Source organism: Salmo salar, chromosome ssa01 (assembly GCF_905237065.1).
Source record: "Salmo salar chromosome ssa01, Ssal_v3.1, whole genome shotgun sequence".
In the NCBI taxonomy this organism is placed as follows: Eukaryota; Metazoa; Chordata; class Actinopteri; order Salmoniformes; family Salmonidae; genus Salmo; species Salmo salar.
This window is the reverse complement of record NC_059442.1, coordinates 166,319,668-166,332,566: the sequence shown is the minus strand read 5'-3', so window position 1 is coordinate 166,332,566 and position 12,899 is coordinate 166,319,668. Positions and strand designations below refer to the sequence as shown.

The 12,899-nt window shown below is 41.3% G+C and overlaps 1 protein-coding gene across 1 annotated transcript in view; it reads right to left on the bottom strand.

Moving 5' to 3' along the window:
- Window positions 1–12,899, bottom strand: part of fbn2a (fibrillin 2a) — a 213,954-nt gene that overhangs the window by 42,253 nt on the left and 158,802 nt on the right. The window contains exons 38-43 of the mRNA XM_045693798.1: window positions 12,361–12,429; window positions 6,704–6,829; window positions 5,558–5,683; window positions 4,177–4,329; window positions 3,874–3,945; window positions 3,111–3,236 (exon numbers count right to left, since the gene is read on the bottom strand). Of these exons, the coding sequence (XP_045549754.1) occupies window positions 3,111–3,236; window positions 3,874–3,945; window positions 4,177–4,329; window positions 5,558–5,683; window positions 6,704–6,829; window positions 12,361–12,429 (672 nt within the window). The remainder of the gene's footprint in view (window positions 1–3,110; window positions 3,237–3,873; window positions 3,946–4,176; window positions 4,330–5,557; window positions 5,684–6,703; window positions 6,830–12,360; window positions 12,430–12,899) is intronic.

Genomic DNA, 12,899 nt, shown 5'->3' with positions numbered 1-12,899 from the left:
TATAGTCGTATCTAACGTTACAGCAGGTGTTGCTATAGTCGTACCTAACGTTACAGCAGGTGTTGCTATAGTCGTATCTAACGTTACAGCAGGTGTTGCTATAGTCGTATCTACCGTTACAGCAGGTGTTGCTATAGTCGTATCTAACGTTACAGCAGGTGTTGCTATAGTCGTACCTAACGTTACAGCAGGTGTCTCTATAGTCGTATCTAACGTTACAGCAGGTGTTGCTATAGTCGTATCTAACGTTACAGCAGGTGTTGCTATAGTCGTATCTAACGTTACAGCAGGTGTCTCTATAGTCGTATCTAACGTTACAGCAGGTGTCGCTATAGTCGTATCTAACGTTACAGCAGGTGTCTCTATAGTCGTATCTAACGTTACAGCAGGTGTTGCTATAGTCGTATCTAACATTACAGCAGGTGTTGCTATAGTCGTATCTAACGTTACAGCAGGTGTTGCTATAGTCGTATCTAACGTTACAGCAGGTGTTGCTATAGTCGTATCTAACGTTACAGCAGGTGTTGCTATAGTCGTATCTAACGTTACAGCAGGTGTTGCTATAGTCGTACCTAACGTTACAGCAGGTGTTGCTATAGTCGTACCTAACGTTACAGCAGGTGTTGCTATAGTCGTATCTAACGTTACAGCAGGTGTTGCTATAGTCGTATCTAACTTTACAGCAGGTGTTGTTATAGTCGTATCTAACGTTACAGCAGGTGTTGCTATAGTCGTATCTAACGTTACAGCAGGTCTCTATAGTCGTATCTAACGTTACAGCAGGTGTTGCTATAGTCGTATCTAACGTTACAGCAGGTGTTGTTATAGTCGTATCTAACGTTACAGCAGGTGTTGCTATAGTCGTATCTAACGTTACAGCAGGTGTTGCTATAGTCGTATCTAACGTTACAGCAGGTGTTGCTATAGTCGTATCTAACGTTACAGCAGGTGTCTCTATAGTCGTATCTAACGTTACAGCAGGTGTTGCTATAGTCGTATCTAACGTTACAGCAGGTCTCTATAGTCGTATCTAACGTTACAGCAGGTGTTGCTATAGTCGTATCTAACGTTACAGCAGGTGTTGCTATAGTCGTATCTAACGTTACAGCAGGTGTCTCTATAGTCGTACCTAACGTTACAGCAGGTGTTGCTATAGTCGTACCTAACTTTACAGCAGGTGTTGCTATAGTCGTATCTAACGTTACAGCAGGTGTCTCTATAGTCGTATCTAACGTTACAGCAGGTGTTGCTATAGTCGTATCTAACGTTACAGCAGGTCTCTATAGTCGTATCTAACGTTACAGCAGGTCTCTATAGTCGTACCTAACGTTACAGCAGGTGTTGCTATAGTCGTATCTAACTTTACAGCAGGTGTTGCTATAGTCGTATCTAACGTTACAGCAGGTGTTGCTATAGTCGTATCTAACGTTACAGCAGGTGTTGCTATAGTCGTATCTAACGTTACAGCAGGTGTTGCTATAGTCGTATCTAACGTTACAGCAGGTCTCTATAGTCGTACCTAACGTTACAGCAGGTGTTGCTATAGTCGTATCTAACGTTACAGCAGGTGTTGCTATAGTCGTATCTAACGTTACAGCAGGTCTCTATAGTCGTATCTAACGTTACAGCAGGTGTTGCTATAGTCGTATCTAACGTTACAGCAGGTGTTGCTATAGTCGTATCTAACGTTACAGCAGGTGTTGTTATAGTCGTATCTAACGTTACAGCAGGTGTTGCTATAGTCGTATCTAACTTTACAGCAGGTGTTGTTATAGTCGTATCTAACGTTACAGCAGGTGTTGCTATAGTCGTACCTAACGTTACAGCAGGTCTCTAAAGTCGTATCTAACGTTACAGCAGGTGTTGTTATAGTCGTATCTAACGTTACAGCAGGTGTTGCTATAGTCGTATCTAACGTTACAGCAGGTGTTGCTATAGTCGTATCTAACGTTACAGCAGGTGTTGTTATAGTCGTATTTAACGTTACAGCAGGTGTTGCTATAGTCGTATCTAACGTTACAGCAGGTGTTGCTATAGTCGTACCTAACGTTACAGCAGGTCTCTATAGTCGTATCTAACGTTACAGCAGGTGTTGCTATAGTCGTATCTAACGTTACAGCAGGTGTTGCTATAGTCGTATCTAACGTTACAGCAGGTGTTGCTATAGTCGTATCTAACGTTACAGCAGGTGTTGCTATAGTCGTATCTAACGTTACAGCAGGTGTTGCTATAGTCGTATCTAACGTTACAGCAGGTGTTGCTATAGTCGTACCTAACGTTACAGCAGGTGTTGCTATAGTCGTACCTAACGTTACAGCAGGTGTTGCTATAGTCGTATCTAACGTTACAGCAGGTGTTGCTATAGTCGTATCTAACGTTACAGCAGGTGTTGCTATAGTCGTATCTAACGTTACAGCAGGTGTTGTTATAGTTGTATCTAACGTTACAGCAGGTGTTGCTATAGTCGTATCTAACGTTACAGCAGGTGTTGCTATAGTCGTATCTAACGTTACAGCAGGTGTCTCTATAGTCGTACCTAACGTTACAGCAGGTGTTGCTATAGTCGTATCTAACGTTACAGCAGGTGTCTATAGTCGTATCTAACGTTACAGCAGGTGTTGTTATAGTCGTACCTAACGTTACAGCAGGTGTTGCTATAGTCGTATCTAACGTTACAGCAGGTGTTGCTATAGTCGTACCTAACGTTACAGCAGGTGTCTCTATAGTCGTATCTAACGTTACAGCAGGTGTTGCTATAGTCGTATCTAACGTTACAGCAGGTGTTGCTATAGTCGTACCTAACGTTACAGCAGGTGTTGGTATAGTCGTATCTAACGTTACAGCAGGTGTTGCTATAGTCGTATCTAACGTTACAGCAGGTGTTGCTATAGTCGTATCTAACGTTACAGCAGGTCTCTATAGTCGTACCTAACGTTACAGCAGGTGTCTCTATAGTCGTATCTAACGTTACAGCAGGTGTCTCTATAGTCGTACCTAACGTTACAGGAGGTGTTTCTTCAGCTATAGTTGTACCTAACTTTAGGGACTGAAATGTCCTTAACGTTACAATCAATATGAGAAGTAGGGACTGAATGTTTCCTCAACGTTACCTTCACAGATGATCAGCAGGTCGTTGTAGCTGAAGCCGGTGGGACACTCGCAGCGGAAGCTCCCTATCTGGTTGATACAGACCCCGCTAGCACAGATACCTGGAATTTCTCTGCACTCATTAATATCTGAAACAGGAAGCAAACGGAATTTGAATAAATCTGTCATATGTTTACTTAAAGTTAAGTCACACTGTAGATGGTTCTTATACTTACAAGTACCTGAAGAGACAGATGCATGTACTGTGCGACATAACTGTTTTTTGTTTTTGTTTTACCCATTTTTCTCCCCAATTTCTTGGTATCCAAATGGTAGTTACAGTCTTTTCTCATCGCTGCAACTCCCATACAGACTCGGGAGAGACGAAGGTCGAGAGCTGTGCGTCCTCCGAAACACAACACAACCCAACCAAACCACACTGCTTCTTAACACAATGCCCACTTAAACCGTAAGCCAGCCACACTGGCGACTGTGTCAGCGTGCACTGCACCCGGCCCGCCACAGTTGCTAGTGCGTGATGGGACAAGGACATCCCTGCCGGCCCAAACCCTCCCCTAAACCGGACGACGCTGGGCCAATTGTGCGCTGCCTCATGGGTCTCCCTGTCGTGGCCAGCTGCGTCAGAGCCTGGACTCGAACCCAGAATCTCTAGTGGCAATGCACCACTCGGGAGACCCCACATAACTCTTTTAGGACCAGAAGTGAATGTGGTTCATGTAAAAAGGATACAAGTTGACTAAGTAGGAGCAGAATAGTATGTCTCACCCACTGCTTTCCCAGTTTCAATATCCAGTTTGAAGCCAGGGATGATGTTTCCACAAAGTGTCTTATAGTCACCTGGAAAGCAAAGCCATTCAAAACACTTTTTACCATGAATAATGCTGTGTGTGTGTGTGTGTGTGTGTGTGTGTGTGTGTGTGTGTGTGTCTGTGTGTGTGTGTGTGTGTGTCTGTGTGTGTCTGTGTGTGTGTCTGTGTGTGTGTGTGTGTGTGTGTATGTGTGTGTGTGTGTGTGTGTGTGTGTGTGTGTGTGTGTGTGTGTGTGTACGTGCATGCGTGTGCTACTAACCAGTGCCGGGGGTTGGACAGGCTTCGCAGGGCTTGTTCCAGGCCTTGCCCACGTTATAGGCACAGCAGCAGATCTTGTGGGTGAGGTTGAAGGCCAGCTCGTTCTCACACGTTGTGCCGTTGAAGTTCCTGTAGCAAAGGCTCTTTCTCATGTCTGGGTTAAAAAAGGAACATGGTGGCACAATCAGTTTAGTAGTAGAAGATCGTGGTTAAGATTTGATTATGGTGTTAATAATGTAACGATGTGCCATATGTCATAGTCTCACCTAGCTATCTATTCATATGAATGCATTGATTGTAAGTCGCTCTGTACAAGAGCGTCTGCTAAATGACTGAAATGTCATGTAAATAAAAAAAATACAAAAAAGTAGGTCACATTAATTAATGAGTTTATATTATTGCAGCGTGAGGAATCTGATGGGGTATATTCCAGACCTGGGTTCAAGTACTCCCTGACGAAGGCCATGCAGCCGAAACGAGTCAAGAGTTTTTAAACTTTGTTTCCATTGAACATGCCATACAAATAAAGGCATTTTAATTAATTATATGAAGAGCACCTTCTGTCTACCAACATCTACTGTTGTCTACCTTAGCACCTTCTGTCTACCAACATCTACTGTTGTGTACCTTAGCACCTTCTGTCTACCAAAACCTACTGTTGTCTACCTTAGTACTTTCTGTCTACCAACATCTACTGTTGTGTACCTTAGCACCTTCTGTCTACCCACATCTACTGTTGTCTACCTTAGCACCTTCTGTCTACCAAAACCTACTGTTATCTACCTTAGTACCTTCTGTCTACCAACATCTACTGTTGTGTACCTTAGCAGCTTCTGTCTACCAAAACCTACTGTTGTGTACCTTAGTACCTTCTGTCTACCAAAACCTACTGTTATCTACCTTAGCACCTTCTGTCTACCAACATCTACTGTTGTGTACCTTAGCAGCGCTTCCTTCCTCCTTTTTTTCTACTCTTTTAAATATTTTTAATACTTTGAGTGTTTTCTCTAGCCTGCCCGGAGGGCCAGGTGGGTGGGGTTTGACCTTTTGGGACTATTCCAGGAATGCTCAATCAACCACAGTGTTTGAAATGATTTCAAATAATATTACGCCATTTAGCAGACGTTTTTTTTTATCCAAAGCGACTTACAGTCATACTTGCATACATTTTACATATGGGTGGTCCTGGGAATCGAACCCATTATCCGGGTGTTGCAAGCCCCATGTCCTACAAACTGAGCCTACAGAAGACCAACAAATAGTATTTATACCCAGGTCTGGTATGTACAGAACACATGACTGTGAGTCACTTTGGATAAACGTGTCCGCTCATTGAAATACTATATTATTGTTATTTCTATGTTGTGTAACGAAGCACTCACCCATGCAGTTGTTGCCCCCGTTGATCTGCATGTAATCCTGTGGACACACACAGGTGTAGTTCCCCAGTGTGTTGTAGCAGGTGCCAGGACCGCAGATTACAGGATTCACCACACACTCGTCAATGTCTGCAGGGCCACAGAGGTGATCAGTTCATGGTGTTGATGAAACAACATGGTGTCTAATGTTGTGTTTTAGTTATGTTGCTCATAGTTGGTTTTCATTATATTTTGAGCCTACTATTAGAACGTATGTGGATTTTTAAAAATCAGGTTACACCGTTACGGTATATGATATAAAATAAATGTTAAAAATATACCGTAAAACTTCAATTAAACATTGAGTCTCAAATAGCTGCCTGTCCCTTTTAATAGCACACATTTTAGAAAATATAACATCTGTTTCAAATAAACACAGGGTCTAAATTAATTGTTTATGAGGTTACCATGAATTACCATGAATTGTTTAAAAGGTTTAATGTTTGATTTGTTACATTAAATAATTCAGTAATGACTGAAAAATTAGGACAATCACCCGTTTTTATCGGCAGTAAGAAACTGCTAGCCATTGGTTGCTAACAGCTGAGAACTGCTAGCCATTGGCTGCTAACAGCTGAGAACTGCTAGCCATTGGCTGCTAACAGCTGAGAACTGCTAGTTAACTGGCAAGCACAACAACAGTCAACAGACCCCTAAAAATCATCCGATCAGCCTATTGGGGCGAAAGTAAGAACTGCCGAAAAATCCACAGTCAAACAGAAGAACAATTACTCTGTCAAGTAAAAGTTTTTAAGACAAAAGAAACGTGACACAGAGTGTAAACGATAACACAGTGCAGGAAATGAAGAAATTGATTAAAATGCAGGAAGTGAATGCTGGAATTAAACAATTAACTATTCAAATTAGCAAAAGCCGTGTGCATTAACGATATAGAAGCATGGCTCAAATAGAAGCCTGTCTAATAAGTGCCTGTTGTGTTTAGTAATTTAAGCAAAAATAATGCTTTACAGTATGTAAAAAATATACAATATAAATAAAATAATGTAAGCTATACAAAAATTAACAGTCAGGATGAATTATCACTATTATGGCATGGTATCTCACCCTCACGGATGATTGAATGGGATGTTAAATGGCATGGTGTCTCACCTTCACAGATGCGACTGTCTATGTTGAGGTAGTAGCCAGGAGGACAGTCACACGAGAAGCTGCCAAACGTGTTGACACAGTTTCCTCCTTGACACAGGCCCGGCAGCTCCAGACACTCATCTATGTCTGGAGGAGAAGATGCACAACAAGATTACAGAATGATCCTAAACATCCCAATGGTCCCAAACATCCCAATGATCCTAAACATCCCAATGAACCCAATGATCCCAAACATCCCAATGAACCCAATGATCCCAAACATCCCAATGATCCCAAACATCCCAATGATCCCAAACATCCCAATGAACCCAATGATCCCAAACATCCCAATGAACCCAATGATCCCAAACATCCCAATGAACCCAATGATCCCAAACATCCCAATGAACCCAAACATCCCAATGAACCCAATGATCCCAAACATCCCAATGATCCCAAACATCCCAATGATCCCAAACATCCCAATGATCCCAAACATCCCAATGATCCCAAACATCCCAATGAACCCAATGATCCTAAACATCCCAATGATCCTAAACATCCCAATGATCCTAAACATCCCAATGAACCTAAACATCCCAATGAACCCAATGATCCCAAACATCCCAATGATCCCAAACATCCCAATGATCCCAAACATCCCAATGATCCCAAACATCCCAATGATCCCAAACATCCCAATGAACCTAAACATCCCAATGAACCTAAACATCCCAATGATCCCAAACATCCCACACATCCCAATGATCCCACACATCCCAATGATCCCAAACATCCCAATGATCCCAAACATCCCAATGAACCCAAACATCCCAATAAACCCAATGATCCTAAACATCCCAATGATCCCAAACATCCCAATGAATCTAATGATCCCAAACATCCCAATGATCCCAAACATCCCAATGATCCCAAACATCCCAATGGTCCCAAACATCCCAATGAACCCAGTGATCCCAAACATCCCAATGATCCCAATGATCCCAAACATCCCAATGATCCCAAACGTCCCAAGATTCCAGAAACATCCCAATGATCCCAAACATCCTGAGATTCCAGAAACATCCCAATAATCACAAACACCCGAAACATCCTAAGATTCCAGAAACATCCCAAAAATCCTAGTTTGACATTTGTGCAAATCATGTGTCGATGTCAATGGAAGATCTGTGCAAAAAAGTCAGTTATAGGATTTGAGCCTTACAGATGGTTTCAACAAAGGTTAGGTTCCAGACTCTTATCAATGGAATCAGAATCAAAGATTAAGTTTCAGACTCTTATCAATGGAATCGGAATCAAAGGTTAAGTTCCAGACTCTTATCAATAGCATCGGAATCAAAGGTTAAGTTCTAGAGTCTTATCAATGGAATCAGAATCAAAGGTTAAGTTCCAGACTCTTATTAATGGCATCGGAATCAAAGGTTAAGTTACAGACTTTTATCAATGGCATCAGAATCAAAAGTTAAGTTCCAGATTCTTATCAATGGAATCAGAATCAAAGGTTTTTGTTTTCTCTACATGATATAACAACCAAAACTGTATTAACATAACAAATGTTTGCAAAAGATTGATCATATATATTTATATTAAAAGAGCTTGTTCTTGAACGCAGCCCGCGACGCGGTTAGCCATTGTGGCTGGGACATCGGATTGTCCCGGGTTTGTGGCTGTCTAGATCCCTGCTGTTTGTTGTTTTTAATCTTCCCCGTGACCTGCCCTGTCTGGAACTGCGAGGAGTAACAGCCTAACATACGTTGCTAGCTACCATGACCAAGACCAAAGCCGGCGGGAGTAGCGTTGAGGACAGTGGTGTCTCTCTATCACACGTGAAGGATCTTTTAAACAAACAAAAAGAGACATTAAGCAGTTGTTACAACAACAAGAAAATAGTTTCAAGTGTTTTGTCCAAATACACGTGGATTCTACTAATAAAAGAATGGAGGACCTGACCAGAGAGGTCCAGGACCTGAAGGACAGCAGTTCTCCCAGGGTCAGCTCGACGAGTTGAAACAAGAGAACGACAAGATGACAGCAATCTGTAAGTCATTGAGAGAGGACATCAGTTCTGTGTGTGAATCCATGATAACAATGACATATAAATTAGACTATCTTGAGGGACAATCAAGGCAAAACAACATGGTTGTGGACGGAATTGCAGAATCTTCACATGAGACCTGGATGGAGTCTGAGGACAAAGCGAGGGAAATGATCTCTGAGAAATTGAAGATGGACCACAGGAAGATTGAGGTGGAGCGCGCCCACAGGATTCGAAAAACAACCACCAGCCCAGGTGATAGGCCCAGGCCAATAGTGGTCAAGTTCCTGAGGTTCAAGGACAAGGTAGCTGTTCTGGAAAGAGCCAAGAACTTGAGAGGAACGTATATCTTCCTCAACGAGGACTATCCTGAAGCAGTGTGCCAGAAGAGGAAAGAACTGATCCCAGCCATGAAAGCTGCCAGAGCGTGTGAGGACATTGCGTACATCCGCTACGACAGACTCATTGTCCACCCTCCCTCCCAGAAGCCTGGAAGGGATGAGAGAGCCAAGCCTATGGGTTCGTAGCCTCAACCCCGCAGCACACACACACACCAATTGATTAATGGACTGCTGAATGTATATTTTTTTTCTCTTGCTTTGTCTGCTCTTTTCAGTATTATGTCTGTCTCTGATAAGCTACCCAGGAAAGGGCTGAACATAGCCCATATTAATATATGTAGCCTTAGAAATAAGGTTTATGAAATCCATAACTTGCTATATATTATCAATTTCTGAAACTCACTTAGATAATTCATTTGATGATACATCAGTACCAATACAAGGATATAACATTTATAGAAGAGACAGGAATGCTTATGGGAGAGGTGTTGCTGTATATATTCAGAGCCATATCCCTGTAATGCTTAGAGAAGATCTCATGTCAAGTGTTATTGAAGTGTTGTGGTTGCAGGTTCACTTGGCACATCTAAAGCCTTTTCTTTTGGGGTGTTGCTATAGGCCACCAAGTGCTAACAGTCAGTATCTAAATAATATGTGTGAAATGCTTGATAGTGTATGTGATGTAAACAGAGAGGTCTACTTTCTTGGGGACCTGAATATTGACTGGTTTTCATCAAGCTGTCTGCTTAAGAGGAAGCTTCTTACTGTAAGCAGTGCCTGTAATATGGTTCAGGTTATTAATCAACCTACCAGGGTGTTAACAAACACTACAGGAACAAGATCATCCACATTTTTACTAATACTGTAGAACTTTGTTCTAAAGCTATATCCGTACCCATTGGATGCAGTGATTACAATATAGTGGCTATATCCAGGAAAGCCAAAGTTCCAACAGCTAAAATAGTGTATAAGAGATCATACAAAAGACTTTGCTGTGACTCTTATGTGGATGATGTTAAAAATATTTGTTGGTCTGATGTGATTAATGAGGAGCATCCAGATGCTGCACTTGATGAATTTATGAAATTGCTTCTTCCAATTATTGATAAACATGCAGCTGTTAAGAAACTGACTGTTAGAACTGTTAAGGCTCCATGGATTGATGAGGAATTGAAAAACTGTATGGTTGAAAGAGATGGAGCAAAATGAATGGCTAATAGGTCTGGCAGGACATCTGACTGGCTGACTTACTGCAAATTGAGAAATTATGTGACTAAACTCAACAAAAAGAAGAAACTTTTATGAAGCCAAAATAAATTATATAAAGAATGAAACTTTGGAATACTTTAAATTAAATTATGGACAGAAAGACAAATTCAACTCCATCTTTCATCAAATCAGATAGCTTATTCAATTTTGTAAAGTTAATGTGGGAGAGGTGGAAATATTATTGTTAATGATGACAAACCTCCTGGCATTGACAACTTAGATGGAAAGCTACTGAGGATGGTGGCTGACTCTATAGCCACTCCTATCGGTCATATTTTTAATCTGAGCCTAGAGGAAAGTCTTTGTCCTCAGGCCTGGAGGGAAGCCAAAGTAATTCCACTACCAAAGAGTGGTAAAGCGGCCTTTACTGGTTCTAACAGCAGACCTACAGTATAAGTTTGCTGCCAGCTCCTAGCAAACTTTTGGAAAAAAATTGTGTTTGACCAAATACAATGCTATTTCTCTGTAAACAAATTAACAACAGACTTTCAGCATGCTTATAGAGAAGGGCACTCAACATGTACCGCACTGACACAAATGACTGATGATTGGTTGAAAGAAATTGATAATAAGAAGATTGTGGGAGCTGTACTGTTAGATTTCATTGCAGCCTTTGATATTACTGACCATAACCTGTTGTTGAGAAAGCTTAAGTGCTATGGCTTTTCAACCTCTGCCATATCGTGGATTCAGAGCTATCTATCTAATAGAACTCAAAGAGTTTTCTTTAATGGAAGCTTCTCTAATGTCAAACATGTAAAGTGAGGTGTACTGCAGGGCAGCTCTCTAGGCCCTCTACTCTTTTCTATTTTTACCAATGACCTCCACTGGCATTAAACAAAGCATGTGTGTCCATGTATGCTGATGATTCAACCATATACACATCAGCAACCACAGCTAATGAAGTCACTGAAACCCTTCAAAGAGTTGCAGTCTGTTTTGGAATGGGTGGCCATTAATAAACTGGTCCTGAACATCTCTAAAACTAATAGCATTGTATTTGGTACAAATCATACCTTAAGTGCTAGACCTCAGCTGATTCTGGTAATAAATGGTGTGGCTGTAAAACAAGTTGAGGAGACTAAATTACTTGGTGTTACCTTAGATTGTAAACTGTCATGGTCAAAACATATAGATTAAATGGTTGCAAAGATTGGGAGAGGTCTAGCCGTAATAAAGAGATGCTCTGCTTTTTTGACACCACACTCCAAAAAGCAAGTTCTGCAGGCTCTAGTTTTGTCTAATCTTGATTATTGTCCAGTCGTGTGGTCCAGTGCGTCAAGGAAAGACCTAGTTAAGGTGCAGCTGGCCCAGAACAGAGTGGCACGTTTTGCTCTTAATTGTAATCAGAGGGCTGATATAAATACTATGCATTTCACTCTCTTTTGGCTAAGAGTTGAGGAGAGACTGACTGCATCACTTCTTCTTTTTATAAGAAACATTAATGTGTTGAAAATCCCAAATTGTTTACATAGTCAACTTACACACAGCTCTGACACACACACTTATCCCACCAGACATGCCACCAGGGGTCTTTTCACAGTCCCCAAATCCAGAACAAATTCAAGGAAACATACAGTATTATATAGAGCGCTTATTGCATGGAACTTCCATCTCATATTGCTCAAATGAACAGCAAACTTGGTTTTAAAAAACAGATAAAGCAACACCTCACGGCACAATGCCTCTCCCCTATTTGACCTAGATAGTTTGTGTGTATGCATTGATATGTAGGCTACGTGTGCTTTAAAAAAAAATGTATGTAGTTCTGTCCTTGAGCTGTTCTTGTCTAATGATGTTCTGTATTATGTCATTCTGTATTATGTTTTGTGTGGAGCCCAGGAAGAGTAGCTGCTGCTTTTGCATCAGCTAATGGGGATCCTGATAAAATACCAATACCAATGAAAAGAGAGCATGTGTTATGAACTGTTTTTCTGCACCTATGCAGTACAGTATGCAAGGCATAGTTAAAGTAGTTTACCAGAGATCTACTTTAGTAAGCGGATGGTTACCTTCTAGTATGATGGTGACTGGGTTGGGCCTGAAACCCTCTCCTCCTGGGCAGAGTGTATTATAGTCCGCTGCAAAACACATTTCATATCAGTACACTCATATGGGTTATACACTTCAAGTATACGTTTCCATTTTGTCTGTTGTCGAGTAACAAAGTCTCCATTTACACAGGCAGCCCAATTCCGATCTTTAGCTCAAAATACAAATTATTGGCAAAATATCAGAATTGGGCTGCCTGTGTAAACACAGCCAAAAGGTTTGAATGTAACAGGACAAATCATTGAACAAGTAGTGAGGAATGTAGAACTGACTGAATTCAGAAACCGTAGTGACGAGGGGTAGCCAAATCAGACTAACCTGGTCTGTACGAGCATAAAATAAAATATTGTAAATCTAAGTGCATACTTTGTTAACCTACTCAGACCGACTTCAGCAAACCTAAAGGGGTATGTCCCATTACACTGTTGTGAGTGTGTATTGTTATAAGAGTGTGTGAGCCTGTACATAAAGGAATTCAATAAATTGTTTTGCCCAGCAC